General features: G+C 43.0%; 1 protein-coding gene across 11 annotated transcripts in view; it reads left to right on the forward strand.

Moving 5' to 3' along the window:
- Nucleotides 1-26,248, forward strand: part of FRMPD2 (FERM and PDZ domain containing 2) — a 204,348-nt gene that overhangs the window by 172,530 nt on the left and 5,570 nt on the right. For all 11 annotated transcript variants that reach the window (XM_033942808.1, XM_033942809.1, XM_033942810.1 and 8 more), the window contains 3 exons: nucleotides 10,708-11,042; nucleotides 13,589-13,804; nucleotides 22,703-22,765. In XM_033942808.1, coding sequence (XP_033798699.1) covers nucleotides 10,708-11,042; nucleotides 13,589-13,804; nucleotides 22,703-22,765 — 614 coding nt within the window. The remainder of the gene's footprint in view (nucleotides 1-10,707; nucleotides 11,043-13,588; nucleotides 13,805-22,702; nucleotides 22,766-26,248) is intronic.

Genomic DNA, 26,248 nt, shown 5'->3' on the forward strand with positions numbered 1-26,248 from the left:
CTAACAGGTATTTTTTTCCAAGTGTTATTAGACCTCAGCTGTGCTACTTTGGCAGCTCAACCTTTCATTGTTGCCTAAGCTTTATGCACCTTGTTGTCACAGGAGTGGCCTGGTGGTTAGAGCTACTGCCTCAGTATCCTGAGGTTGCGAGTTTGATCATAGTCTGCTTCAAGTTCAATTTATGTGATAGACCGCAAATTAGAGAATGACACAGGGACAAATTTGTCCATAGGAACTCAATTTTCCCATCCCGTTCCTGCGAGTTTTGTCACTGTCCCTGTCCCATTCCTGTAAGCTTTGCCTTAACCGCACAAGCCACTTAGAAACATAGAAATAGACAGCAGATAAGGGCCACGGCCCATCTAGTCTGCCCACCCCAATGACCCTCCCCTACCTTTCTCTGTGAATAGATCCCACGTGTCTATCCCATTTGGCCTTAAAATCAGGCACGCTGCTGGCCTCAATAACCTGAAGTGGAAGACTATTCCAGCGATCAACCACCCTTTCAGTGAAAAAGAATTTCCTGGTGTCCCCATGCAGTTTCCCGCCCCTGATTTTTCACGGATGCCCCCTTGTTGCCACGGGACCCTTGAAAAAGAAGATATCTTCTTCTACCTCGATGCGGCCCGTGAGATACTTGAATGTCTCAATCATGTCACCCCTCTCTCTGCGTTTCTCGAGTGAGTACAGCTGCAACTTATCCAGCCGTTCCTCGTACGGGAGATCCTTGAGTCCCGAGACCATCCGGCTTATGCAGATGAGGATAGAGCTTAGGCATTGGTGGAATGAGGCATTATGACATCACAATCTGAGCTCTAGAATGATGCTACTTATAATTTTAAAGTGCTTGAGGCTTACGCAGATGAGGACGGAGCTTGCAGGAATGGGGACGTAACGGGAAAATGAGTTCCCGCGAGAATGGGGAAAAAAAAAATGTCACCGTGTCATTCTCTGCTGCAAATATAAAACCGAGATTAAAATCTCAGCAGTTTACAATATAAAAATGTAAATAAGAAATTAAAAGGGGGGATGGGGACAAATCACAAACAAATTAAAAAAGTTCAACTTTATGGACATATCTAGAGATATAAAGGAAAGGAAAAAAATGTGACTCTGGGCAAGTCACCTAACCCTATTTCCCCAGGCACCACAGTTAGATTGGGAGCCTGCTGGGACAAATAGGGAAAATATTTAAAGAGTACCTGATTCAATGCATTATAAACTGCTTTAGGTGAATCTCTTCATGCAAAGGTTGTTAATAAATAATAAAAAATGCAAACCACTTTGGTTGTACCACAGAATGGCAGTATATCAAATCCATAACCCTTTTCCCTTTCCCTAATTATAAACGCCAACCTGGAGTTTAAGTGTCAGAGAAATAAAGAAAGATCTAAAAAAAAAGGGACCAGTGTAGTTTCAAAAACTCATGTTCTCTAATATTAATGATGATCCTTTAATAATTATTAGCTTAATATTTATGTTCATTTTCAAAGGGATCTAGGTGGCTAAATACAGATGTAGGAGGATAGTTGTTAACATGCACAATATTTGCATCAAAGTGCATTACATAGAAAAATTGTGTATTATTATACAGTAAAGTTATCTGCAGCAAGGGCCATAGGAATAAAATGGGTCTTGTGATAGGTAATATGTGTTAATCGTTAATAAAAGACCCCCTTAGTTTAAGGCATAATCTTGAGATGCCAGGCATGCAAATCTATGCAAAGCAACTCATTATTCTGCAAATTGAATAACACAACTTGTGCTGAACTTTGCAATCTGAGTTATTCATAGATAAATAGTGTCCGCTTAGAGATTACATGTTTTTTTTCTAGCCTCTACGTGGTCTGATACTTTGAGGCTCTACCCAAAAGGGGCCATAGCTATAATAATATGAAGAGTGGACCCCTCCCCACTAAAAACGTACCCCAAATTGACTCTCCCCTGAACATAACCCTTCAGATTCTTCCAAATAATCCTTCTTGTCCATGCCCCATCTCTTAGACTGGGGTCTGCTGTACTGCTCTGGACCCCAGTCAATGGGCTCCATCTCTCCAAAGACCCCACACCTCCCCCCCCCCAATAGACCACCTCAAAGCCTACCTGGTCACTCCCTGGCATCTATTGCAACAGGCAGGAGTGATCCCTAGTTGCTTCTAATCTGTGTGGCTCTGGTTTTAAAATGGTGCTTCTTGACTCTTAGCAGTGAGGTATTACCACTAGGAATTAAGCTGCTGTACCATAGGAGCAGTAGCTCCCAGTAATTGGCCATTTAGGCGGTGGCATTGATGGGAAGTTTGAAGGTTCAAGGGGGTTTGGATAGAATGCTTTATTGTTTTGTAGTAAACTGTTTTGGTGCATTATTGATAAATGGTTTCTTATAGGTATGTTTTGCAATTCTTATTATTTATAACTTTACATTACATAAAGCGGTTTTTGGAGATGTGATTTGTAAATGTGACTAAATAAATAAGAATAGGTCAAGGGACCTGGACTGGCACTATATAAAGTGTCTTCAGGGGATGAGCGATTCCTGTTCATGTGGGAGAAGTCCTATGGTGGGTGGGTCTTAGCTGGGGAGGAGAGGAAGGGGTCCATACTTCATATTACAGTCTTGGCTTTTTAAGAAAGCTCCCTGGGAGCATTGAGCTACACCTTAGCCTTCAAACTTACTGAAAAGGAAACAAAACTGTACAGCCAAAGGGCTTAGGATCAAAATTCATTTGGTCAATATACATGCTAACTATGCAGGAGAAAACTGCAAATTTAATAGTCAGAAACTCTATGAAAAGAAGAAAACCCAGTAAGAAGAAATCATAAAAGCAATGCAGGATTCCTTCAGCAGTAGCAAAATCCATACCTTACAAAAGAACTGCAAGGAATCTAAGCAAAAAGAATAATCTTACGATGAGCGAATGATGAAAAGTTCTCAGCCCAACCAAGAAAAGAATGACATGAATATGGTTCAATCAATGATCTAAAACAATGTCAAAACATAGAATTTCATTTGCAAACTGGCAATTAACGACATAAGATAACACACTTTTCAGCTACGGTGGCAAAATAACACTCAGAATTTAGGAAGTTGGTTGGTTGGGCTGAGAACTTTTTAGCACTCCCCTCGAATGCCAATATTTGTCAACATTTGCTTATTTCTGATCTGCAGAAGAGTTACTTTAGAAAGCTGGTCAAAAAATGAATTTAATCCAATTAAAAAGGTATCCTTTATGTTTTATTTAATTTCTATATATTGCCTTTAAACGCCTACTGAGAGAGGGGTGCTGAAAAGTTTTCAGCCCAACCAACCAACTTCCTAAATTCTGAGTGTTATTTTGATACTGTAGCTGAAAAGAGTGTTATCTTATTTCGTTAATGCTAATCTGCAGAAACAAAAATCTATGTTTTGACTCTGTTTCAGATCATTCATTGAACCAAACTCACATCATTCTCTTCTTGGTTGCGCTGAGAACTTTTCAGTACCCCCTCGTAGTGTAAAGAGTTTCATTCTCTGGTAACCAGAGCTGATACTGTGATTTCATAATACCTCATTCAACCAATAAGAGCCAGCCTCATCAGTGATGTCACAATGGCTTGATTGTTCTATACTTGGCTCACTTTTATTACATATGAGAGGGTGCCAACCAACCAACTTCCTAAATTCTGAGCGTTATTTTGCCACTGTAGCTGAAAAGTATGTTATCTTATGTCATTAAGTGCCAGTTTGCAGAAATGAAATTCTATGTTTTGTCATTGTTTCAGATCATTGATTGAACCATATTCACGTCATTCTCTTCTGAGAACTTTTTAGCACTCTCTTGTATATGAAAGAACCAAAGAGAACAGGGTTCTCTCCTCAACAGTCACAGAGACAGCAATATCTCATCCTAGATCACCAGCACAATAACTAAAGGCGCAGAGCTAAATCATTTAAATGGCACACTTTCAGTCCTTCTGAGGAATATGTAAATGAAAATTTATACACACCAAAAGAACATAAGAGTCAGAAGTTCCCTGCAGGCAAATTCCCGCTGACCACACAGTTGGAAGTGTAAATCAAAAGGGGATAATAAACCTAATTACTAATTAGCACAACATGAGATCTCTGTACTGTCTAAAGGACTTTAATTTTGCCCTTCCAGTAAAATACAGTAGATAAAATTGAACTATATAGTACTCAAAAAATTTCAGGAACCTCTGCCTGAAAGTACATTTTCATAAGAGACACCTTCAAAAGACTGGCATAAATTTTAGCTAAAAGAATATGTACTATACCCAACTATGGGCCCCTTTTACAAAGCCATGGTTGTGAGTCCTGGTGCAGCAAATGTGATGCAGCCCATGCTCCTAACCTGGCCCCACCCCCTTTTGAGAATTTATGTGTACCACTCTACAGAATATGCTTAGTGCCTATAATTGCTTCTTAATTGGCAGTTATTGGTGTGGTTTGGCTTTTTAACTAATTAAGTTGCATGTACAAATTGGCAATATACACAGATTTGCATGCACAGCTTTTGTCATGATATAGAGAATCCAGGGATATGTGCAAAGAGCAGTAATTGTCTAAATTGGTACCTCCTTCTAGGCACCCCAATACCGTGTGCTTAATGTCAATTCCTTAACAGCAAATTGATGCCAAGATTCCATTATAGAATTCAAGCAGAAGTTGGCAATGGCATGCACATGTTTCAGCATGCCCGGTTATGCCATAAGTTGATGTGCAATTAGAATAGTCTATAAACTATGCATTTAACTGGGAGACATGGAAATGGCCTTTCCATGCGCCAGTGACCTATATACCCCCCTTGCAGTTAGATGGTATGGTACGTAGGTGCTAACTTATAGAATAGTGCCTAGTACACATAGGTGCCTAATTGTGAATTTTTAAATGAATTTTATATTTATTGAAATTTCAAAATCACAATTCAGAAAACAGGATGCAAAAGTAATAAGCACCAAGAAAAAACAAACAAACACATCAAAAAGAAAACTAAATCTCGTAGTACCCAAAAGGAAAAGGGAAAGAACAAGAAAAATCAAAGAGGAGTAGAGGGGCATTTTTGAATAAAATGTCTAAGTCCAACTTGGACATTTCCAGATGAACATCCAAAGTTGGAGATAGAAAAATGGCCATTTTCGAATGGCAAACTGCTGGGCGTCCAAATATATATATTTTTGAAAATCAGCTACTTAGACATCGTGGCCACCAGGACGTCTAGGCCATCAGTACGTCTAACTTTTATACCCCATTTTCAATTAGAAAAACATCCAGGTTAAAACATCCTAATCGTGACCATTTGGATGTCTGGCGCCAGCATAGTAATGAATTGGCATACAGACATCCCACCAGAGCAATGGGATACCTTAGAGGGCACCGCTATGAACTTCACTTAAAGTGTCAACTGTATATCTCACCATAACTCCCTTATAAAATAGGGTGAGCCCCCCCCCAAAAAAAAAACTAAAAACTATATCCTCTTGTGTACCACCCCAATGGCACTTATGACTGCAGGTAACACTTATATGGCAATATAGTAGGGTTTGGGCAGGCTTACACATTCTTCCATAAATGTACTGGTTAGATTGGAATATGGGTCCTCCTCTTTGATTCATTAGCCCACCCACCAAGCTACTTAAGACACCTGTGTGCAGTTCTGCTAGGCTTTCCCATACCAGATGCTGCTGTTTTATATTCAGGTATGCACCTTTTTGTTCTCATTTTTGTATGGTGGAAGGGGGTCAGTGAGCACAGGGGGGGGGGTGTGGGTGTCTTACCTTGATGCGTGCAGTGGTCACCAGGTCAGTTTGGGTACTTTTGTGGCACATAGACCCTTCTAAAACAGGTCTAGTTCCAAACGTATAAGTTCCATCCAGGATGTCTTGCAAAATGTTTGATTAGCGCTACAAGACATCCATGTCTAACCCTCCCTTGAGACCGCTCAAAGCCCGCCTATAACACACCTCCACACTGGACGTACCTTGCTAGACATGCAGAATTACTGTTTCACTTTTTGTCATTTGGATGTCCTGGCAATTAGGATGTCCAAGTGCCGATTTAGGATGCTTTTTTGGATGTCTATGTTTTTTGATTATGAGTCTAATAATATACAGTAGTACCTTGGATTACGAGTATAATCCGTTCCAGGAGCATGTTCATAATCCAAAATGCTCGTTTATCAAAGCGAGTTTCTCCATAGAAAATAATGGAAACTCGCTTCAGAACGTGAACTCGCAGGCCTTGAGCATGCTCAGATGCTCAAGGCCCAGCAGACGAGGAGGCCGAGCTTCAAGAGTGTCCAGATGAGGGTAAGAAGCGGCAGGAGGGGGGTGCCTAATTGTGTCGGGGGGGATGTCGGATCGTGGCGGGGGGGGTGCCCAATCGTGTTGGGGGGTGCCCAATCGTGTCGGGGGGGGGGGGTCGGATCGTGGCGGGGGGGTGCCGGTTCGAGGCAGGGGAGTGCCGGATCACAGGGGGGGTGCCGGATTGCGGGGGGGGGGGGAGGGGGTGTGTGCTCGTAAATCGAGCCATGCTCAGTTTCCGAGGCACCGATTTTGCTAATGTTTTGCTCGTCTTGCAAAACACTCGCAAACCGGTGCACTCGTAAACCGAGGTACCACTGTACTAGGAAAACTGAATCAATAAACTAGAACAATGGAGCTGAGAGCACTCTAACTGCATTCTGACTATGAGCTTCTTTGTTCTAATCAGTTTCATCCACCTGAATCAGGAATAGAGAATCAAGAAACGCCTGTAGATGTTTAGGGTCAAAGAAAACATATCTAACAGTATCAAATCTCGCAAAATATTTTTAAGGAAAATGAAGAAAGAATATTCTACCATTTTGTAATAATATTTTAACTGTGAATTAATTACACCTTTGATGCATATATCTAAGTGCTAGTTTACAGAATTGCCTTCATAGTGTGTACTTTTCATAGAATGCATACTATCTGCACAGAGTGAGCACTCTTTCCCGATACTAAGTGCATGGTTTTTTTAAAATTTAATCTTATTTATTATTACTTGCAAACAAAGCAAATTAGGAAAATGAAGGTAATATTCATTAAATGAGGATCAAATTTATAAACGGTGTCCCAATTGTAGGTAGTGGTAGGCATCCTACCACTGAAAAACCAGCCAATTGAGATGCACGTTTTCTAAAAAAAAACAACCCTGAGGCAGGCTACCTACACTGTAGGTATCTGTCGTGGGTGCAGTAAGGCACCATAGGAGTGGCCTTTGTGATCTGACCAATTGGAGTCTTAGCCCAGTACCAGTACATCCACTATGAAGGAGGCCTAAGACTTCGGTTGACCCAGGTGCATAAAGCCCCTCCTATGGGAGGGGCCTTAGGCGCCTGGGCCAAACAGGATGCACGGGGAAGGCCCACCATTCTGAAGAGGGAGTAAGCATCCCTCTGGGTGGCCTTGCAGATAAAAGTATGGGGGAGTATGGGTGGGTTTGAGGGAGGTTGGGGGGTCGTGTTTGGGGGTGGTGATAGCAGGAGGATTGAGTATTCCAACTGCTACAGACAGTGTGTGTGGGGATTCGGGAGTGGCGACGGGAAGGAGTGGGCATCCTTCCTGCCGGACGACTTGCAGTGGAGTCTGGGGGTTCCCTGCTGCTGCCGCTCAGCTGATCATTGCAGGGAGATTCCCTTGCCACAATCAGCTGAGCGGCAACGTGATTTTCTAAATGATGTCTGTGATAGGGATGCTGGGTAGAGAATCGGGGTGGTTAGGCAGGATTAGGCATCTGTCCGTTAGGACAGATGCAATTCTGTAGAGTACGCCCGTGTGTGATTCTCAAAAGCCACTTAGGTGGATGCTGGGATCAGGTGTCCTATACAGAATCAGGCCCTGAATCCTTAAGCGCACTGCCATTTAGGCCAGGGTTTTCATGGCCTAAATGACTGTGCCTAGGGTAGGTGCCTACCAGCGCCTAGGTCAATCCTGCCCAGACTCCTTCCTGAATCTGCCTCGAGCATATCTACTTGCTGGTAGGTACCTAAACCTTAAGGACCCCTTTTAGAAAGCCATGGTAGCGATGCTGCCATGGTAAATGTACTGAAGCCCAAAGGAATTGAATAGGTTTTAGTGCAGCAGTATCACTACTGTGGCTTTATAATAAGGGTCTTAATTTTTTAATTGTTTTTTTTAATGGCATTTTCAATTAGCAGTACTGATTAAGCCAATTAAAAAAGATTTACACCCCTCCCCCGCCCTTTTATAAAACCATAGCATGGTAACCGCTCCAACACCCATAAAATTCCTATGAGTGTCAGAGCTGTTACTGCCACGGCTGGTGCTAAAAACCATGCTACAGTTGTGTTAGTTAGGTGCCTAGATCGGCTAGGGAGCTTAACTAGGTGGCTTTTATAGAATCAGGGCCAAAATACACTCTCGTAATGACATTCCATTTCCAACATTCCACCCCTCAAAAAAAAAACCAGCATGAAAATATAACATTTCTGGGTGCCCATCCTTATCTCAGACAGAGGATGAAAATTGAAATCACAACTTTAAAGTAAACAAAAGAAAATTTTGCATAACCTCTCACTGCTAGAAAGAGCTCCCATTAAAAAAAAACACAAAAAAATACACCCAGAAAAAAACAAACTACAAAATAACAAAATTATAATCAAGCCTGCAGACAAAGGAGACTCTATAGTGATTATGGACATAAGACAGTACACATAAGAAGAGCACAGACAATTTTTGAATGGTTCAAACTACAGGATACTGACAGGGGAACTCACACAAGAATATGGAAAACAATTTAAAAATCCTATCAAGACATTTCCAATGCAAGAACAGACACATCCAGAAAATCTCATACCAATTCATCCTTCTGTAGGCATGTCCTACTTGGTATCTATGGGGCTCACTTTCAAAAAAGATAGATGTCCAAAAGATGGCATAAACCAGTATTTGGACATCTTACTAGCCAAAACGTCCAAGTAGGCATTTTCAAAATTGACCTTTTAGGTATCTTTCTGGTCTCCAGTGCATCTAAATCTTAAGGAGGTATGTAAGAGGCATGTTTTGGGTGGGATTTGGGCGGGCTTAGCACTTAGATCCACCGTTCCATTTCCCCACCCTCATCAGTTCCCTCATTTCAATTTTCAATTCCCCTCATCTTTACCCCTGAACCCTACCTCAAAGGTCTTCCCACATACTGTAGCTCCTTCCACCTGTCCCCAATCTAACCCTCTCCTCACCCCTCCAGAATTTGCCCCCCTCTCCCCATGGGCCTTCCATTCATCTTCAGGATTTACCCAGAGGTAAAGCCTGGTGGTCCAGTGGCAATGAGCAGGAGCAATCCCTCTCCATTCCTGCTCTATCTGGCACCAGATTCAAAATGGCATAGCTGATCCCTAGCAATAGTCTTGTGGTACAACCACTAGGGGTTAGCCTTCAATATAAAAGTAATTAATTTGCGGTGAACTCTTAGGAAGCCTAGCGACTCCCAAGTGGAGGCACCTTCCCATGCCTAAGGACTCTTACAGACACCTATCTGAAAAAGTAGGCATGGTTAGAGACAGAGAATAGGCATGGTTGAGCTAGGCTTATGATGTAGGCACCAGTAAATTAGGTCAATGCAAACCAGGCCTAATGGAGTGCGCCTATGGTAGTGCTTACTGCTGCTCAGGAAAAGAGCCCATTTGATTTTATAATTTCCTATATAACAAAATAGTTTTTTAAAAATATGTTTTATGCGTAATATAAATATATGATTTTTTTTGGTTGAGAGATTTTACATTAGTGATAGTGCAGTGATGGTTATTACTCTGTTAATTGCGATGCACATTTTATATAATCTGGTATCTAATAATTTTTCAATAAATATATATATATATAAAAGAAAGAACAACTTGTACCTATTGTGGGAGAAGAATCATTCTTAAAGTGTATTTTTGACCAAATAGTTTCCTTCTGCTGTTATGCTTCCGTCTGAGTATGGTTCAGGGATAGGATCTAACTCTAGGATCCTTCAATATATAATTATTTCTGGCTGTGGGGAGAAAAGGGGGAGAAACTATGAAAGATTTCTTTTATCCTGTGTTGAGTGTAGGCGCTATAAATATTTTGGGTTGTTTTGTTTTGGCATTTTTTTTATTTTTTTTTTTTATTAAAGAAATTTGGATTTTATGGGTGTGTTTATGTACCCTGTCTTGGGGATTTCTGTTAAGGGCAGATAAAATATCAAGATGCGATGAAAAGCAGGGGCTACGTGAGGGCAGGGAAATGACAAATATGCAGAGAGATTTCATTTTCGAATCTCTATGCACAGTTTACATGCATGCCTTGCTTCCATGCTATGCATGCTGATACCATTTCAAAGGGGACGCCCCTTTACTGAAAATTAGCAGGATTGCAAAACACATGGAAAGAATCAAAACTGTCCTTCTGGAATACATCCTGTTCATTCATGAAAGAAATTGCAACTAACAATTATTCAAATATGGTTTTGTGCGATGGCTTGACTTTCACATAATAGATGGTTTACTGAAGTAACATGCTCTTTACAAGCTCTCTTAAGAATGAATGATATGCTGGCTTTGTGTATTTTCCACATGCTCACTGTCAAATAAGACTGGAGGGTTTTTAATTACATCTGGTCCTGCCAAGTCACTACTCACTGAGTGACAGATAGAGTCCTCATGCCATATCATTACAGTAAACAGACATCCTCTCATTATGATGCAGATGATGAAACACGAGTTCCTGTTGGAGACGACCAGGCGTACATTAATGCAAGTTATATTAGGATACCAGTTGGAACAGAGGAATATTGCTACATTTCTACCCAAGGACCCTTGCCTGGCACTACTGATTGCTTTTGGCAAATGGTATGGGAAAGCCAGTCAGATGTTATAGCGATGATAACTAAAGAGAAAGAGCACGGGAAAGTGAAGTGCCATCGATACTGGCCCGAGAGGATGTATGACCCAGTCAACCTGAGCAAATTTCAGCTGGTCCTTGACAGCTACCAATTACTGGAATATTTTGTGATCAGAGTCATCAGAATTACCAGAAAAGAGGTAGGAAACTTTACAAAACATGGGGCCGTTGTACTAAGGCAGGGCTGCCCAAGTCCAGTCCTCGAGATCTACTGGCAGGCCAGGTTTTCTGGATATCCACAATGAACATGCATGAGAGAGATTTGCATACAAGAAGGCAGTGCAGGCAAATCTTTCTCATGCATATTCATTGTGGATATCTTGAAAACCTGGCCTGCCAGTAGATCTCGAGGACCGGACTTAGGCAGCCCTGTACTAAGGCTTGTCATGTGTTAAGTGCCATGAGTCCCATAAGTATAAAATAGAACATGCAGCATTAGCACATGCTAATGTCCATTAGTACACACTAAGCTTTAAAAAAAAAAATGCCTCTATGTCTTTTTATGCAAATCAATGCTGTGGAGCTGGTTATTGCCCTATTGAAATAAAGGTGGTTTCATTGACTTTCAGTGATACTAGATTATTAATTCAGCATAATACGAGGGGAGGCCGAACAGTTCTCAGCCCATCCAAGAAGAGAACGACGTGGATAGGGTTCAATCAATGATCTGAAACGATGTCAAAACATAGAATTTTGTTTCTGCAAATTGGCACTTAACAAAATACGCTTCTCCCTCCATATTCATGGGGGTTAGGGGCAGAGCTGGCCCGCGAATATTAAAACACCGCGAATAATATTTGGGCTGGTTCTGCTCCTAACTCCCGCTTCCCCTGGCTATTTTAAGTCTTGAAAGACCCCCCCTTAAGCCCGGTGATCTAGCGAGTTTTCAGGCAGAAGCGATCTTCCCATGCTCCTGCCCAGTGCAGATCACTCAGAGGAAATGGCTGCCTTGAGCTCCCGTAGTTTCTCGAGCCATTTCCTGTGAGCGATCTGCATGGGGCAGGAACGTAGGAAGATCGCTTCTGCCCCGAAAACCCGATAGACCACCAAGTAAGGCTTAAGGGGGGGGGGGGGCTTACAGAGCTTAAAATAGCGTGAAAAATGAAAATTAATTTTTTAATTTAAAACCGTGAATATGCGAATCCATAGATACGGAATTTGCGATTATAGAGGGGGAAGTGTAACACTCTTTTCGGCTACAGTGGCAAAATAATGCTCTGAGTTTAGAAAGTTGGTTGGTTGGGTTGAGAACTTTTCAGCACCCCCTCAAAAAAACCAGTGGAGATTCTTTTATTCTGTCACAGAAAAGGAAAGAGGTGGAAAATGGGAAGTTAGATATGAAGAGGTTTTATAACTTGCTAGGGGTTGCAGGAGTGGTAGTATGTAGACCTATAACAGCAGGATTTCTGATTCATAAGAACATAAGAATGGTCAATCCAGGTTACAAGTACCGGACAAAACCCCAAATAGTAGCAATATTCCATGTTCCTGATCCCGTGGCAAGCAGTGGCTTCCCCCATGTCTATCCAATAGCAGACTATGGACTTTTCCAGGAACCTGTCCAAACCTTTTTAAATCCAGCTACACAACCCCTGTTGCTACATCCTCCAGCGAGTTCCAGAGCTTAAATAGTCTTTAGAAAATAGTTCCTCCTATTTGTTTTAAAGTTATTTCCATGTAACTTCATTGAGTGTTCCCTAGTCTTTGTAATTTTTGAAAGAGTAAAAAATTGATTCACTTTTACCCTTTCTACACCACTCAGGATTTTGTAGATCTCAATTATATCTTTCCTCAGCCATCTCTTTTCTAAACTGAAGGGCCTTAACCTCTTAACCTTTCCTCATATGCAATGACATAGTGAGAATGAGAGGCGCATATGCAATGGCATAGCGAGATGGTACCCCTCCCCCCTTCCTCTTCTCCGCCCCCTCCGCCTCAACACGATCCTTCTCCACCCCTTCCTGCTGCGCGTGTGCGCCACCTACCTTCCCCTGTACCTTTGTAACATTCCTGGCGCAAGCAGCAACCCCTAACCTGCTGTTGCGCCAGCATCGGCTCTTCCTCTCACGTCACTTCCTAGGTGCAGGTCTAGGAAGTGACATCAGAGGAAGAGCCGACGCTGGCGCGACTGCAGGTTTATGGGTTTCTGCTCATGGCAGGAATGTTACAGAGGAAGGGAAATGGTGCGCACATGTGTCAGTGGGGGAGCGGGGAAGGAGCGGGGAGCTTTGAACATATGCCTGCACCCTCACCAAGATGGCTCCCAGGGCAGACCTCCCTCTCCCCCCCCTTACTAACCACTGTTCATATGAGAGAAGTTCCATCTATTTTATCATTTGGGTCACTGAACCTTTTCTAATTATGCTATATTTTTTTTGAGATTTGACAACCAGAATTGTACGCAATATTCAAGGTGAGGTCACACCATGGAGCGATATAGAGGGATTATAATATTCTTGGTCTTATTTATCATCTCTTTGCTAATAATTCCTAGCATCCTGTTTTCTTTTTTGGCTGTCGTCGTACATTGGGCTGCATTATGTATTTCTTAGAGAGCACTGCTGGCTCATGGATTATCACTTCCACTCACACAGGACAAATTAATCGAGTCGTGTGATGAATTTAATGATGACAGAAATGAATGAAGCATTGTGGAAAAAACCTGTGCCTTCTGTTTCTTTTGCAGACAGGAGACATGCACATTTTAAAGCACCTGCAATTCACAGTGTGGCCTGACCATGGCACGCCTAAAGCATCAAAACAGCTTGTTAAATTTGTTCGCTACATGAGAAAAGTTAATCAGTCAGGCCCCATAATTGCTCACTGCAGTGCTGGGGTTGGAAGGACAGGTGTTCTGTTATGCCTAGATGTTCTCTTGAGCTGCATAGAAACAAAATGTAAAGTAAGTTTAAAAAACCAAACAGACTTACTATGTAAATATATATTGGTGACTTCCTGCTTTAATGTTTTTCATCCATATTTGTATATGACCTGTTCTGAACAAAAAAATAACTGTTTTATATATATATATATATATATATATAATACCTAATACCAGTGGCGTACCTAGGGTATGTGGCACCCGGGGCCCATCATTTTTTGACACCCCCCCTCCCCCATGTAAAAATTTATTTATTTATTTTTTTTTTGCAATAACCATGAAATGGAATAAATGGTCAGAATAGAAACAGGCAGTGAAAATTTTCTTTTATTGAACCTCATATATGTAACCATTATTCCAAACATAACATAACATAAATTATGTCTAAATTGTCATGACATTAGAAGTACATATGGAGTAGTTGCAGGTGATGCTTGGGACAGTTCTGATTGTGTTAGTTCGGTTTTATGTGTTTTTTGAATAGAAGGGTTTTTATTTCTTTTTGAAGGTTTTGCAGTCTGTGGTTGATATCAATTGGTTGTAGAGTTGGGGGTCGAGTGTTGCAGCTCGAATGGCTAGGAGGTTGTCGAACAGTTTTTTTCTTTTGACGTTTTTGGTTGGAGGGTGTGTGAATGGTGCACAAGTTCTCCTATGTCTGTTTGAAGTGGATTGAATTATTTAGCTGAAGAAATTAGTTACCCCCCCATTCCACACACATTAATTCTCTTCCATTTTTGTTCCCATTATAAAAAACACTGATAAGTTCCCAGAAAAAAAATACATTAAAATAAGAAGTGAAAACAAAGGCCCCTACAGATGAGAACATAACATAAGAATAGCCTAACTGGGTCAGACCAATGGTCCATCATGCCCAGTAGCCCATTCTCATGGTAGCCAATCCAGGACACTAATACCTGGTCAAAACCCAAAGAGTAGCAACATTCCATGCTACCGATCCAGGGCAAGCAGACACTTCCCCCATGTCTTAATAACAGATTATGGACTTTTCCTCCAGGAATTTGTCCAAATCTTTCTTAAAACCAGCTACACTATCTGCTTTTACCATAACTTCTGGCCACTTCATTTTTAAGTTTAGATCTTTCCTTTCAAACAGAGACCTTGCTAGATGTCAAATACAGCACAAGGTAACTTCACATGGACTTAGCTGTGCAGGAAATGTGAATCTCCTCATACACCCACCATATAGTGCAAAAATGTGCAAAGGTCTGTTTTTTTCTTTCAATCACTACATAGCCTAATGCCACACAAGCAGCGCTGTTACAAACATATTCTGTAGGTCAATGCTAAGGATAACAAAGTTTCCTTCCTTGGACCAGAAGGAGATAAACCACTGGAAGAGATCCCAAAACAACACCCAAAGACCCACTCAGTGTGTGAATCAGTTGAGTGGAGTGGACTAACTGGGGGGTGGAAATGGGCCCGGAGTTTGCTCAGCAGAATTTCCCAGACCACCTCTTCCTCTCAACACATTGACACGCTGCCACCATCACCACTAGGAACACCTCACTGGGTAGGCCAGCTATGCTATAAACTTTATAAAACACATTATTATATTTTCTTATAAAACACATATTTTAACTGACCTCTCTGACATCCTCAGCCTTTCCATTCACAAAAATAGAAGGAAGAAAAGTTCCCATTTCCTGCTGTCTCATGTCCCCGGCCTATACAATATTTTTTTTCTGCAGACCCTTCAAAAGTCTGACCAAATCCTCGTTTCACTTGCATTATAAAGTACTGAGGATGCCATCTCTCCCCAATCCCAGGTCCTAAAGTCTAAGACAGTAGCGCAAACTAATGCTGCCAGATACAGGAAAAAAAAATTTTGATTCGATTCAGCCCTATTGAATTGGTTTTTCAATTCGATTTTCCTGCCTAGTTGGGTGATTTTTTTCAAAACTCCTGGTGGGTTTTATAGCTTTTTCACCCCCTTTGGCTTCTCCTAACCACACTGGCGCTGTGGTGTAAATAAAATAAAGAAACAAAAAGGACTTTTCCTCTTTCTGTTAAATCCTAGCTCACGTTTGCAGTCCAACACCAGCTCTGGCAGGATACACATTTCAAATCTGACATGTTATAATCACAAAACAGAAAATAAAATTAATTTTTCTACCTTTTGTTGTCTGGTTATATTTCAAATCTTGTTGGTCCAAGGCTCTGGTTTTCTTCTGATAACCTGCTTGCCAGGGTCTCCTTCTTTCTGCATGCTAACCATCCATCTGCCAACTCTGTCCTCCCTTTCCATTTCCCTTCCCTTCCCAGGAAGTCTGGTATCTTTCCTTTTTTTCATCTCCCTCCACAGATCCACCTTTTCTTAAATACCCTTTCATCCGGCATCTCTCCCTCCTTCCCCACCATCCCAGAGTCCACCATCCAGTGGCGTACCTAGGGTATGTGGCACCCGGGGCCCATCATTTTTTGACACCCCCCCCCCCCCCCTCATGTAAAATTTTTTTTTTTTTTTTTTTGCAATAACCATGAAATGGAATAAATGGTCAGAATAGAAACAGGCAGTGAAAATTTTCTTTTTTTTTTTTTTTTTTTTTCCAAAGTATTTTTATTGAGAATGGCAAAAGGTCCAGACAAGCAACCATGGTCTGTACAGAAACTTATACATTATCAAAAAGAACACAGAATGAGAGTAACAGCAACAACAAGCATGAACAAGCCTCTCCCAAGAGAAAATTGCCAATGAGAGGCATAGCAATACACAACAAAAGGCCAAAACTTGGGGCAAGCAAACAAATCCCACCCCAGAACCCACAAGAATAATAAGCCGGACTAGACCCTCAGCCATATTTTATAATGAAAAAAACCCCCACAAGCAACAACACCCAGACCGCTCACCAGACACACCAATCCGCACAACAAGCACCCAAGAAACACCCAGCCACCACCCAGACAAAACTACCAGACACACCTACCCCACCAAGCCCAGACCCAACCCCCCCTCCCCAGAGAGTGCAAGCGCAAAGTGGACCGTGAAAAGGGCAGCTGCAGAAGTGGAAAGCCCCAGATAAGTAGGTTAGCTAAAGAAAGCCCACAGATAGAAGAAATCAGGATAACAGAAGTTCCAACAAATGCTCCCACAGAAAATTTTCTTTTATTGAACCTCATTTATGTAACCATTATTCCAAACATAACATAACATAAATTATGTCTGAATTGTCATGACATCAGAAGTACATATGGAGTAGTTGCAGGTGATGCTTGGGACAGTTCTGATTATGTTAGTTTGGTTTTATGTGTTTTTTTAATAGAAGGGTTTTTATTTCTTTTTTTAAGGTTTTGTAGTTTGTGGTCGAGGTCAATAGGTTGTAGAGTTGGGGGTCAAGTGTTGCAGCTCGAATGGCTAGGAGGTTGTCGAACAGTTTTTTTCTTTTGACGTTTTTGGTTGGAGGGTGTGTGAATGGTGCGTGAGTTCTCCTATGTCTGTTTGAAGTGGATTGAATTATTTAGCTGAAGAAATTAGTTACCCCCCCCCATTCCACACACATTAATTCTCTTCCATTTTTGTTCCCATTATAAAAAAACACTGATAAGTTCCCAGGAAAAAAATACATTAAAATAAGAAGTGAAAACAAAGGCCCCTACAGATGAGAACATAACATAAGAATAGCCTAACTGGGTCACACCAATGGTCCATCATGCCCAGTAGCCCATTCTCATGGTAGCCAATAGTGCTGCCCGATTCAGAGAAAAATATTTCATTCGATCCGATTCACCCTGTTGAATCGATTTTTCGATTAGATTCACTGTTAATGACACCGCTTTTTAAGTTTAAACAAAGTATAACAATAAATTTCACAACAACAATAAATTTCACAAAGTACTTAAAAAAAAAAAATCACATTTTTCCATTAAAGCAGTTCTGGAGACATTTGCTTGAACAGTCTTTTTTCCCAGTCCATAAGCAAGCAATATGAAAAAGATTTCCTTAATTATCTACTCAAACATTTTTGCTATTTACTTTCATTGTACCTATACTATTATTCAGTAGAAAAAATGGACTTAACTGTGCAGGAAATGAATCTCCTCATACACCCACCATATAGTGCAAAAATGTGCAAAGGTCTGTTTTTTTCTTTCGATCACTACATAGCCTAATGCCACACAAGCAGCGCTGTTACAAACATATTCTGAAGGTCAATGCTAAGGTTGACAAAGTTTCCTTCCTTGGACCAGAAGGAGATACTGACAAACCACTGGAAGAGATTCTAAAACAACTACCCAGAAATAACACCCAAAGACCCACTCAGTGTGTGAACCAGTTGAGTGGAGTGGACTAACTGGGGGTGGAAATGGGCCCAGAGTTTGCTCAGCAGAATTTCCCAGACTACCTCTTCCTCTCAACACACTGACATGCTACCACCACCACCAACACTAGGAACACCTCACCGAGTATGCCAGCAATGCTTATAAACTTTATAAAACACATTATTATATTTTCTTATAAAGCATATATTTTAACTGAACTCAGCCTTGCCATTCACAAAAATAGAAAAGTTCCCATTTCAAGCTGTCTCATGTACACTTTTCAAATCTAACATATTGTAATCACAAAACAGAAAATAAAATTATTTTTTCTACCTTTTGTTCTCTGATCAATATTCAAATCTTGTTGGTCCCAGGCTCTTGTTGTCTTGCTTGCCAGGGTCTCCTTTCTCCGTGCTAACCATCCGTCTGCCATCTCTGTTCTCCCCTTCCGTTTCCCTTCCCTCTCCCGGAGATCTGGCATCTTTCCTTTTTTTTGTCTCCATCCACAGATTCACCTTTTCTCAACTCCCCACCACCCCAGGATCCACCATCTCTCCCTTTCTGTTCCCAACTATCCTCCTATCCAGTATCTCTATCCCCCCTCCACACCATCCCCTGTTTCCAAGTTCTCTCCCTTTCTGTTCCTTCCCTCCCTAAATCCCATTATGCACCATCTCTCTCCCACTCCTCTGTTTTTAGACCCATTATTTCTAACCCCCAAAGTCTGGCATATGCATGTATCTTTGAACCCCCCCTTCCCTCTCTCCCTCTGTGTACTTTTACACCAGGACCCCCCTCCCCCGAAGGTCTGTCCCCCCTCCGAAGGGCTACACCCCACCCCTGAAGACCTGCACCCCCCGAAGGACTTTACCTCCCACCCGAAGGTCTGCCCCCCCCCTGAAGGCCTAAACCCCCCCCCTGAAGGACTGCCCCCCCCCCCCCGAAGGCCTGCACTCCCTTGAAGGTCTGCACCCCCCCGAAGGCCTGTCCCCCCCTTGAAGGCCTGTCCCACCCCCTTGTAGGCCTGTCCCCCCTTTAAGGCCTGCCTGCCTGCCTTTCCCCCCCTTGAAGGCCTGTCTCCCCCCTTGAAGGCCTGCCCCCCCCTTGAAGGCCTGCACCCCCCCTTGAAGGCCTGCACCCCCCCTTGAAGGCCTGTCCCCCCCCTTGTAGGCCTGTCCCCCCCCCTTGTAGGCCTGTCCCCCCCTTGTAGGCCTGTCCCCCCCCCTTGAAGGCCTGCCTGCCTTTCCCCCCTTGAAGGCCTGCACCCCCCTTGAAGGCCTGCACCCCCCCTTGAAGGCCTGCACCCCCCCCTTGAAGGCCTGCCTGCCTTTCCCCCCTTGAAGGCCTGCACCCCCTTGAAGGTCTGCACCCCCCCAAAGGCCTACACCCCCCCCCGAAGGTCTGCACCCCCCTGAAGGCCTGCCTGCCCCCCTTGAAGGCCTGCACCCCTTGAATGTCTGCACCCCCCCCCCGAAGGCCTGTCCCCCCTTGAAGGCCTGCCTGCCTGCCTGTCACCCCCTCCCCCTTGAAAGCCTGCTTGCCTGCCCGCCCGCCCCACCCTGAAGGCCTGATGCCCCGACCCACCCCGAAGGACCGCTCGCCCCCCTGGCCTCCCCGCACCACCTATGAACAGCCGCAGCAGGATCGCGAAGTCAGCGTCGGGTACCAGCCCTAAGGGGGTGTTCCCGGCCTTGCCGTTCAGTCCCCCGCCACCCCCGAAGGACCGCTCGCCCCCCTGGCCTCCCCGCACCACCTATGAACAGCCGCAGCAGGATCGCGAAGTCAGCGTCAGCGATCCCTGCTGCTTCCTGCGCCACGGTCCCGCCCCTCCTCTGACGTCAGAGGAGGGGCGGGATCGCGTCGTAGGAAGCAGCGCAGGGATGCTGACGCTGACTTCGCGATCCTGCTGCGGCTGTTCATAGGTGGTGCGGGGAGGCCAGGGGGGCGAGCGGTCCTTCGGGGGTGGCGGGGGACTGAACGGCAAGGCCGGGAACACCCCCTTAGGGCTGGTACCCGGGGCGGCCCGCCCCCCCCGCCCCCCCCTAGGTACGCCACTGCCTAATACCACCAGATCCTCCCACAAATTAAAACTATCCTTCCCCTCGCTAAAAGGCATTTCCCACACAGGAAAGCTAGGGACCTCCCTCCACTTCAAAATCACTGAGCTCTGGAACAACCTTACCTCCCCTCTTCGGAACTTGAGCTCTCTCCAAGTTTTCCGCAAACATCTGAAAACCTGGCTTTTCTCAAAAAATGTAAGTCTCCCTTCAATTTAGGAATCAAGGAAACTCTTATATCTTGGCATCCCAAGTCCTCTAAATTTTCTTCACACTTCTACCTCTAACCCTCTGTTGTAGTTCCTTCCTATTTCTCCTACTGTAAACTGCGTTGAGCTCTACGAACGTGGAGATGATGCAGTATACAAACCTAAGGATTAGATTAGATTATATATATATATATATATATATATATAAATATATATATACAGATTTGCCTGTAAATGGTTTTCTTGGCATGATACAGAAGTGGCTTACCGTTGCCTTCTTCTGAGGTTAACCCTGGATTCTATAAAGGGTGTCCAAATATCCACACCCAAATTTGGGCACAATCCCAGGAAGCATGCACATCCTAATTGATTAATGATCCAATTTACACCAATAATTGGATACTAACAATCAATTATTGATGTTAATTGGTACCAATTAAGGGTTGCATGCGCATCTGTCCGTGCACCAGAAGGGGGTATGGCCATGACAGGGGTATGGGCGGGTTAGGGGCATTCTCGAAAGATGCACGCAGTGTTATAGACCAGGACATCTTACAAAGAACTTCCTCACAACCCTGTCACCTTCTGATATCCTTAACAATATCAACCATCCCCCAACACTCTCTGCCACTGTAACTAGATGCCTCCTTCACTCCCTGAAACCCCTATTCTTACCAAGGTTTTCACTGGTGTCTAGCTGGGAGCAGTAACAATCTCCAGTTGCTTTTGCTCTGACAAGTGCCTGAGTTCAAATAGTACCTCTGACCCCCAGTGGTGGTCTTGCAGTATCATCACTATGATTCAAGCTGCCAAAATAAGGGAAGTGCAGCTGAGGATTTTTATTTAATACAATCAATAAAAGCTTAATTTTCCTAAATGCTTCTCATCTTGACCACCTCTATTACATTCTTGATCCAAGATATCATCGGCTAGCAGTTTTGAAAAGGGATATTCCAACAGCTGGGGCGTGCAGCAGAAAAGAGCAAATTTGTGCACATTAACTATTAGTGCACGAGCATGGTAACTTTTATTACGCTGGTTTACTGCAGGATTACCTACATACTGTGTTAAGGCGCAGGAGTTGACGGGGTGATGAGAAGAATGAGTGTGGACTGGACACTGCAGTCTGTGCATGGTACTTACCATATGCCATCACTTATATAGTTCATAGGTGTGCATGAGAGATGAAAGTGCTTCCTCGTTAATTGAGAATAATTGTAATGCACTTTAAAGAACATTTCTGTGCTATAACGGCAGAGATTATGCTGGGCACACACCGACTGTTGTCGCACAGCCTTTGTACTTGCAACACATCAGTTGTTGCTGTTAAAGCATTGTAAGTGCAAAAAAGTGCTAGATTCGCTAAGCAAGCCGATCGTGTACCAATCAGTTTGCGACCCCTTTGCGACCAGATTTCCCTCCGGCCCGATTCACTAACCTCTCCTGCGATCCGCTTCCAATCCGTGCATGCAAATGAGGGGAAATGCATGCAAAGCAGATGGAAACGCGATTCACCAAAGAAATTTTTGAAACCGACTGGGCTGACTGGGCTGACTCTCCAGCTCCATTGAAGCCCTGCTCTCTGCACGCCCTGCTCTCTGCTGCCCCGAATCTATCCTGCCTGCTCTGCCCCCTCCAGTCTCTCCTGCCTGCTCTGTCCCCAATCTCTCCTGCATGCTCTCTCCCAATTCACCGCCCTGTTCTCTACCGAATCACCACCCTTCTCGTCCCCGGATCTCTCCTGCCTGCCGCCCCAAATCTCTCCTGCCGTTCCCTGCACTGCGAGCCCATGGTTTTAACCTGCGGGTTTAAAGCGGGTTAAAACCACGGGCTCGCTGGGCTACAAAAAAGTAAAAGTTAAAAAAAAAAAATTGCAGTTCAGAGGGGTCTCAGACGCATACGCAGACCATCTACAGGCAAAGAAGATGGTCTGTGCATGCATCAGGATGGCTCTTCTGCGATCCACGTGGTTAATTGGAGTTGTGCCTCCAATTGACCTAATTAGCATAAGGACACTTTGTGAATAGGGAGCCCAGACACGGATCGGACATGGACCGGCAAGATAAGGTGGGCTTAGTGAATCTAGCCCTTACTGCATTCTAGTCAGAGGTTCTCCATGTGGTTAAAAGTCAGATATTATGCATGTACATAGAATGGCTGACTTTTCCTAAATAGAGTGTCAATTGTCTCATTGTTTATTTAAAGCTTTTATACCACTTACTAATGACTAATTGAAAATGTGCAAGTTGTTTAACACACATTTCATGTACGAGTAACACAAGCCCTGACTCAGACTGTAACAATTTCTATGGCATAATCTCTCATCGCTTAAAATCTTTTCCTCGTGCACAAATAACAAGGTTATCTTTTCACAGTTTAATATCAAGGATATTGTGTGGCAAATGAGACAGCAACGCTATGGCATGATTCAAACCAAGGTAAATGTACACGATCATTTCATCTTTTAAATAAACACGTGTCAAGTTGCACAACAGTAATTATTGTTGAAGCGATTCATTGGGAAATATATTTTGTTTTCATTACTAAGTGCTTGGTTTAGCATTGAAAGTTCAATAAGTGGAAGATCTATTTTTTTTTTTCCAGTGGACAGGCGTGATACTTCACAGACATTTGTTGATGTTTTTGCATGATGTTGGTTCAAAATGAGAATACAACCCTTTGTAGCAAACTCTCAACTGTAAGATAAGACTAATAAGGCTCATTTTAGATAGGGTGTGAAGAAAGCAATTGAGATGACTAGGTTGGGATGTACAGAATTTCCCCTGTGTTTTACAAAACTCTGCAAAACATGGATAAATCTGGATTTTATAACCAAGAAATTCTTTAAACCTACTGCAGACTATAGCCTTTGTATTTAATTATTTCTTTAGTTTTTGTAATCACTCTGATTCACTCTTGGATCTTCCAATACTGAGGACTTGAGATGGATTGAGAAATGTATTTAATTTATTTATTATCTATAACCCATATTTTGGATATGGATGTGAATTTATATTATCCCAGTTTGACTTTCTGTACAAGATGTTAATGCTTGATCGATTTAGGTTTGAAAATATAAATAATTAAAAAAAAAACAACAACCCAAAACAAAACATGGAGTCTTTAAAAATGCTGTACCTGGCAGGATATACAAACATATATTTCCATTTGCTGTTCCATCCAGCAGAAGCATCACTTTTAGAAAGATTCACATAGACAGACGAACATCCTGCTTCTCCCAAATGTATGTTGCAACAATATTCACACATGATCCCCCCTAACATCCAAAGACCCCACTCCCCAATCCCTTGGTCCCCTCTTCAATAGGCAAGATACCTCACCCTTGCACATCAGTTAAACATCCTTCCAAATCCCCTCAAGCCAGTCAAGTCACCCCCAAAATAGTCAAGAGCTCCCCCTGAACCCCCAAATACCTGATTCTATCACCAGCACTTTCCAGAGGCACTCTGTGGTGGCCTAGAAAAGAGCAGTCACTCCTGCTCTGTCATAATGACACCTAAGAACCCTAGTGATAGTCTTGAAGTACTACTGCTAGGAGTCAAGCTGTCAAATAAGGTACAATGGATGGTGGGAAGGAGAGGCAGTCTTGCCATGAAGGGTTAAAGGGGAGGATTGACTGTTTTGGGGGGCTTCGTGGGTTCATGGTGGTCTTAACTTCAAGTGAGATTGGGGAAAATCTTGACTGGTTTGGAGCGGTCAGGGGCATTCACAGAGGGTCTTGATTGGTTCAGTGGGAGTTTGGGAAGACACATGGTTTTTGGGATTCAGGAGTGTGAGAGAAAGGGGTTCATTTGGCCCTTGTATCTATCTTAAGTTTCAATTTGTGTATGTCTTTGGACAGGTGAAAAGCTGAGATTGAAACATTTTTAGATACATGTACGTGCCCCCTGTAAAAAGAAAAACATACATTTATACTCTGGCCATGCTCAAAATACAACCTATCTATACTCCAAGCATGCCCCCTTGAAATCTCTGCATGGTATGGATCTCTACTGGAAAACAGTATTTTGCATAAATTACTATTTGCACATGTAGCTGATCTTAAAAACATAGAACAATTAAGGCAAATAAAGACCTTATGGCCTATCTAGACCGCCTACCTAAGCCATCTTCTTTTTTTTTTTGTATAACCTATGCCATCTTCTACCCCTTCCTCACCCTTAGAGATCCAATGTACTTATCACAAGCTTTCTTGAATTCAAACACAGTTTTCGTCTCCACCGGAAGGCCATTCCATGCATTCAGCACCCTTTCCATGAAAAAATATTTGCTGTGATTATTTTTGAGTCTGTACCTTTAGTCGAGTAGTTTTATGTAAATTTTCCTGGGCTAATATTTCTTGCAGAATTGGGAGTAATATTAATGTGAGAAAGACAAGAGTAAGCGTTGGCTTCCTGGAGTTTTTCCTTTTCCAAGATGGATCTAACAGACTGGGGGCTAGATGCACAAAACAAGGTTTCTAAGACCGTGCGGGTCGCTGTGGGCTGATTTTTTGGCTGACTTCTAAACAGCAATCGATGTTCAAATAGCTGCCCATGCAAATGAGTTTTTGTGGAGGGCAGTCATAATCCCATCTGATCTCTTGCTTAGAAACCGGCTCTCATACATGCGCAGAGCTGATATGGGGAAGCCCGAATAGCTGAGCATCAGGGAAAGCCCCATAGCAGCCTCTGGCCACTCAGCTATTGGAGCTTTTCCTTTTTTTTTTTTTTTATGGCACAGATGTTTTGTGTGTGTTACACATCCACAATATCTGCCTCATTAAAAATAAAAGCGAATCAAGCCGCCACCCCCCCCCCCCCAAGCGAGTTGAGCCGCCGCCTCCCCATGATGTCCTCCCCCTAAACGACCCTTGGAAGAAAAATAAAGAGAGGCAGGAGGGGCCTTAGGCATCTGGCAGAGGGTCCTTAGGCTTCTGAGCCAATCAGAGCCTTAGGCCCCTCCCTGTGCATCCAGGGTGCACTGGGAAGGGGAAGGTCTGCCATTTTGGAGTGGTGGGCCTGCAAGCAGGAGGGACTGGGCATCTCTCTGGCTGTCATCTTTCTGTTCAGGTATGGGGGTGATTCAGGGGGGCAGGAGAGAGTAGGCATCCCTTCTGCCGATTCTTTCTAAAGTAAGGGGAGCAGAGAAGCAGGGTCCTGCAAGGGGAGGGAGTCAGTTGGTTCGGCAGGGGGGTTGGGGGAGGGTTCACAGAGGCAGGAGGTAGTGAGTATCCCTCCTGCCTCTATTTTTCTTCTGGGGGTTGTCTAGGGGAGGGCGGGTGCGGCAGTTTGACTTTTTTTTATGGGACAGATGTTGTGTGTTACACACACAACATCTGTGACCATGGAAAAAAAAAGCCTTTCATATGAAGCTCCTGTTGCTAGACTTTCCTATACCACTCTCCCATCTTTCCTTTCTAAACTCAAATTTCTTTAATACTCTTTGAATATTTGCTCTTTGCTGCCATCACATGGCAGATTAAGGAAATACTTTTCCTATTAACTCCTTTCACCCTTCTACCAATAATTCCGTAGCTTAGAATGACAATCTAATATGAATTTCTGAATCACCCTTTTTCAAGACAGGTTCAAGATGATTTAAAAGAGAAGAGACCCATATTATGTTATGGGGAATTACATTGACAATATCATGCAGTTTACAATCTCTTGTATCCCCAAAGCAGGAACAAAATATATATCAATCATTTATCTCAGGGCAATTAATTTCCAATAAACTAAAAAAAAAAAACAACAAGAAACCAACATCCCAAGTAATACAACTCAAAATAAGTGTTGAGAGGGTTTCTATATACCAGCATCACCACAAACCTCAGTAAGCAATTCCCTAATCCCTTATTTGCCCTGTTTGTCTGTTTTGATTAGATTGTAAACTCTGTTGAGCAGGAACTATCTCTTTTG

Source organism: Geotrypetes seraphini, chromosome 4 (genome assembly GCF_902459505.1).
Source record: "Geotrypetes seraphini chromosome 4, aGeoSer1.1, whole genome shotgun sequence".
In the NCBI taxonomy this organism is placed as follows: Eukaryota; Metazoa; Chordata; class Amphibia; order Gymnophiona; family Dermophiidae; genus Geotrypetes; species Geotrypetes seraphini.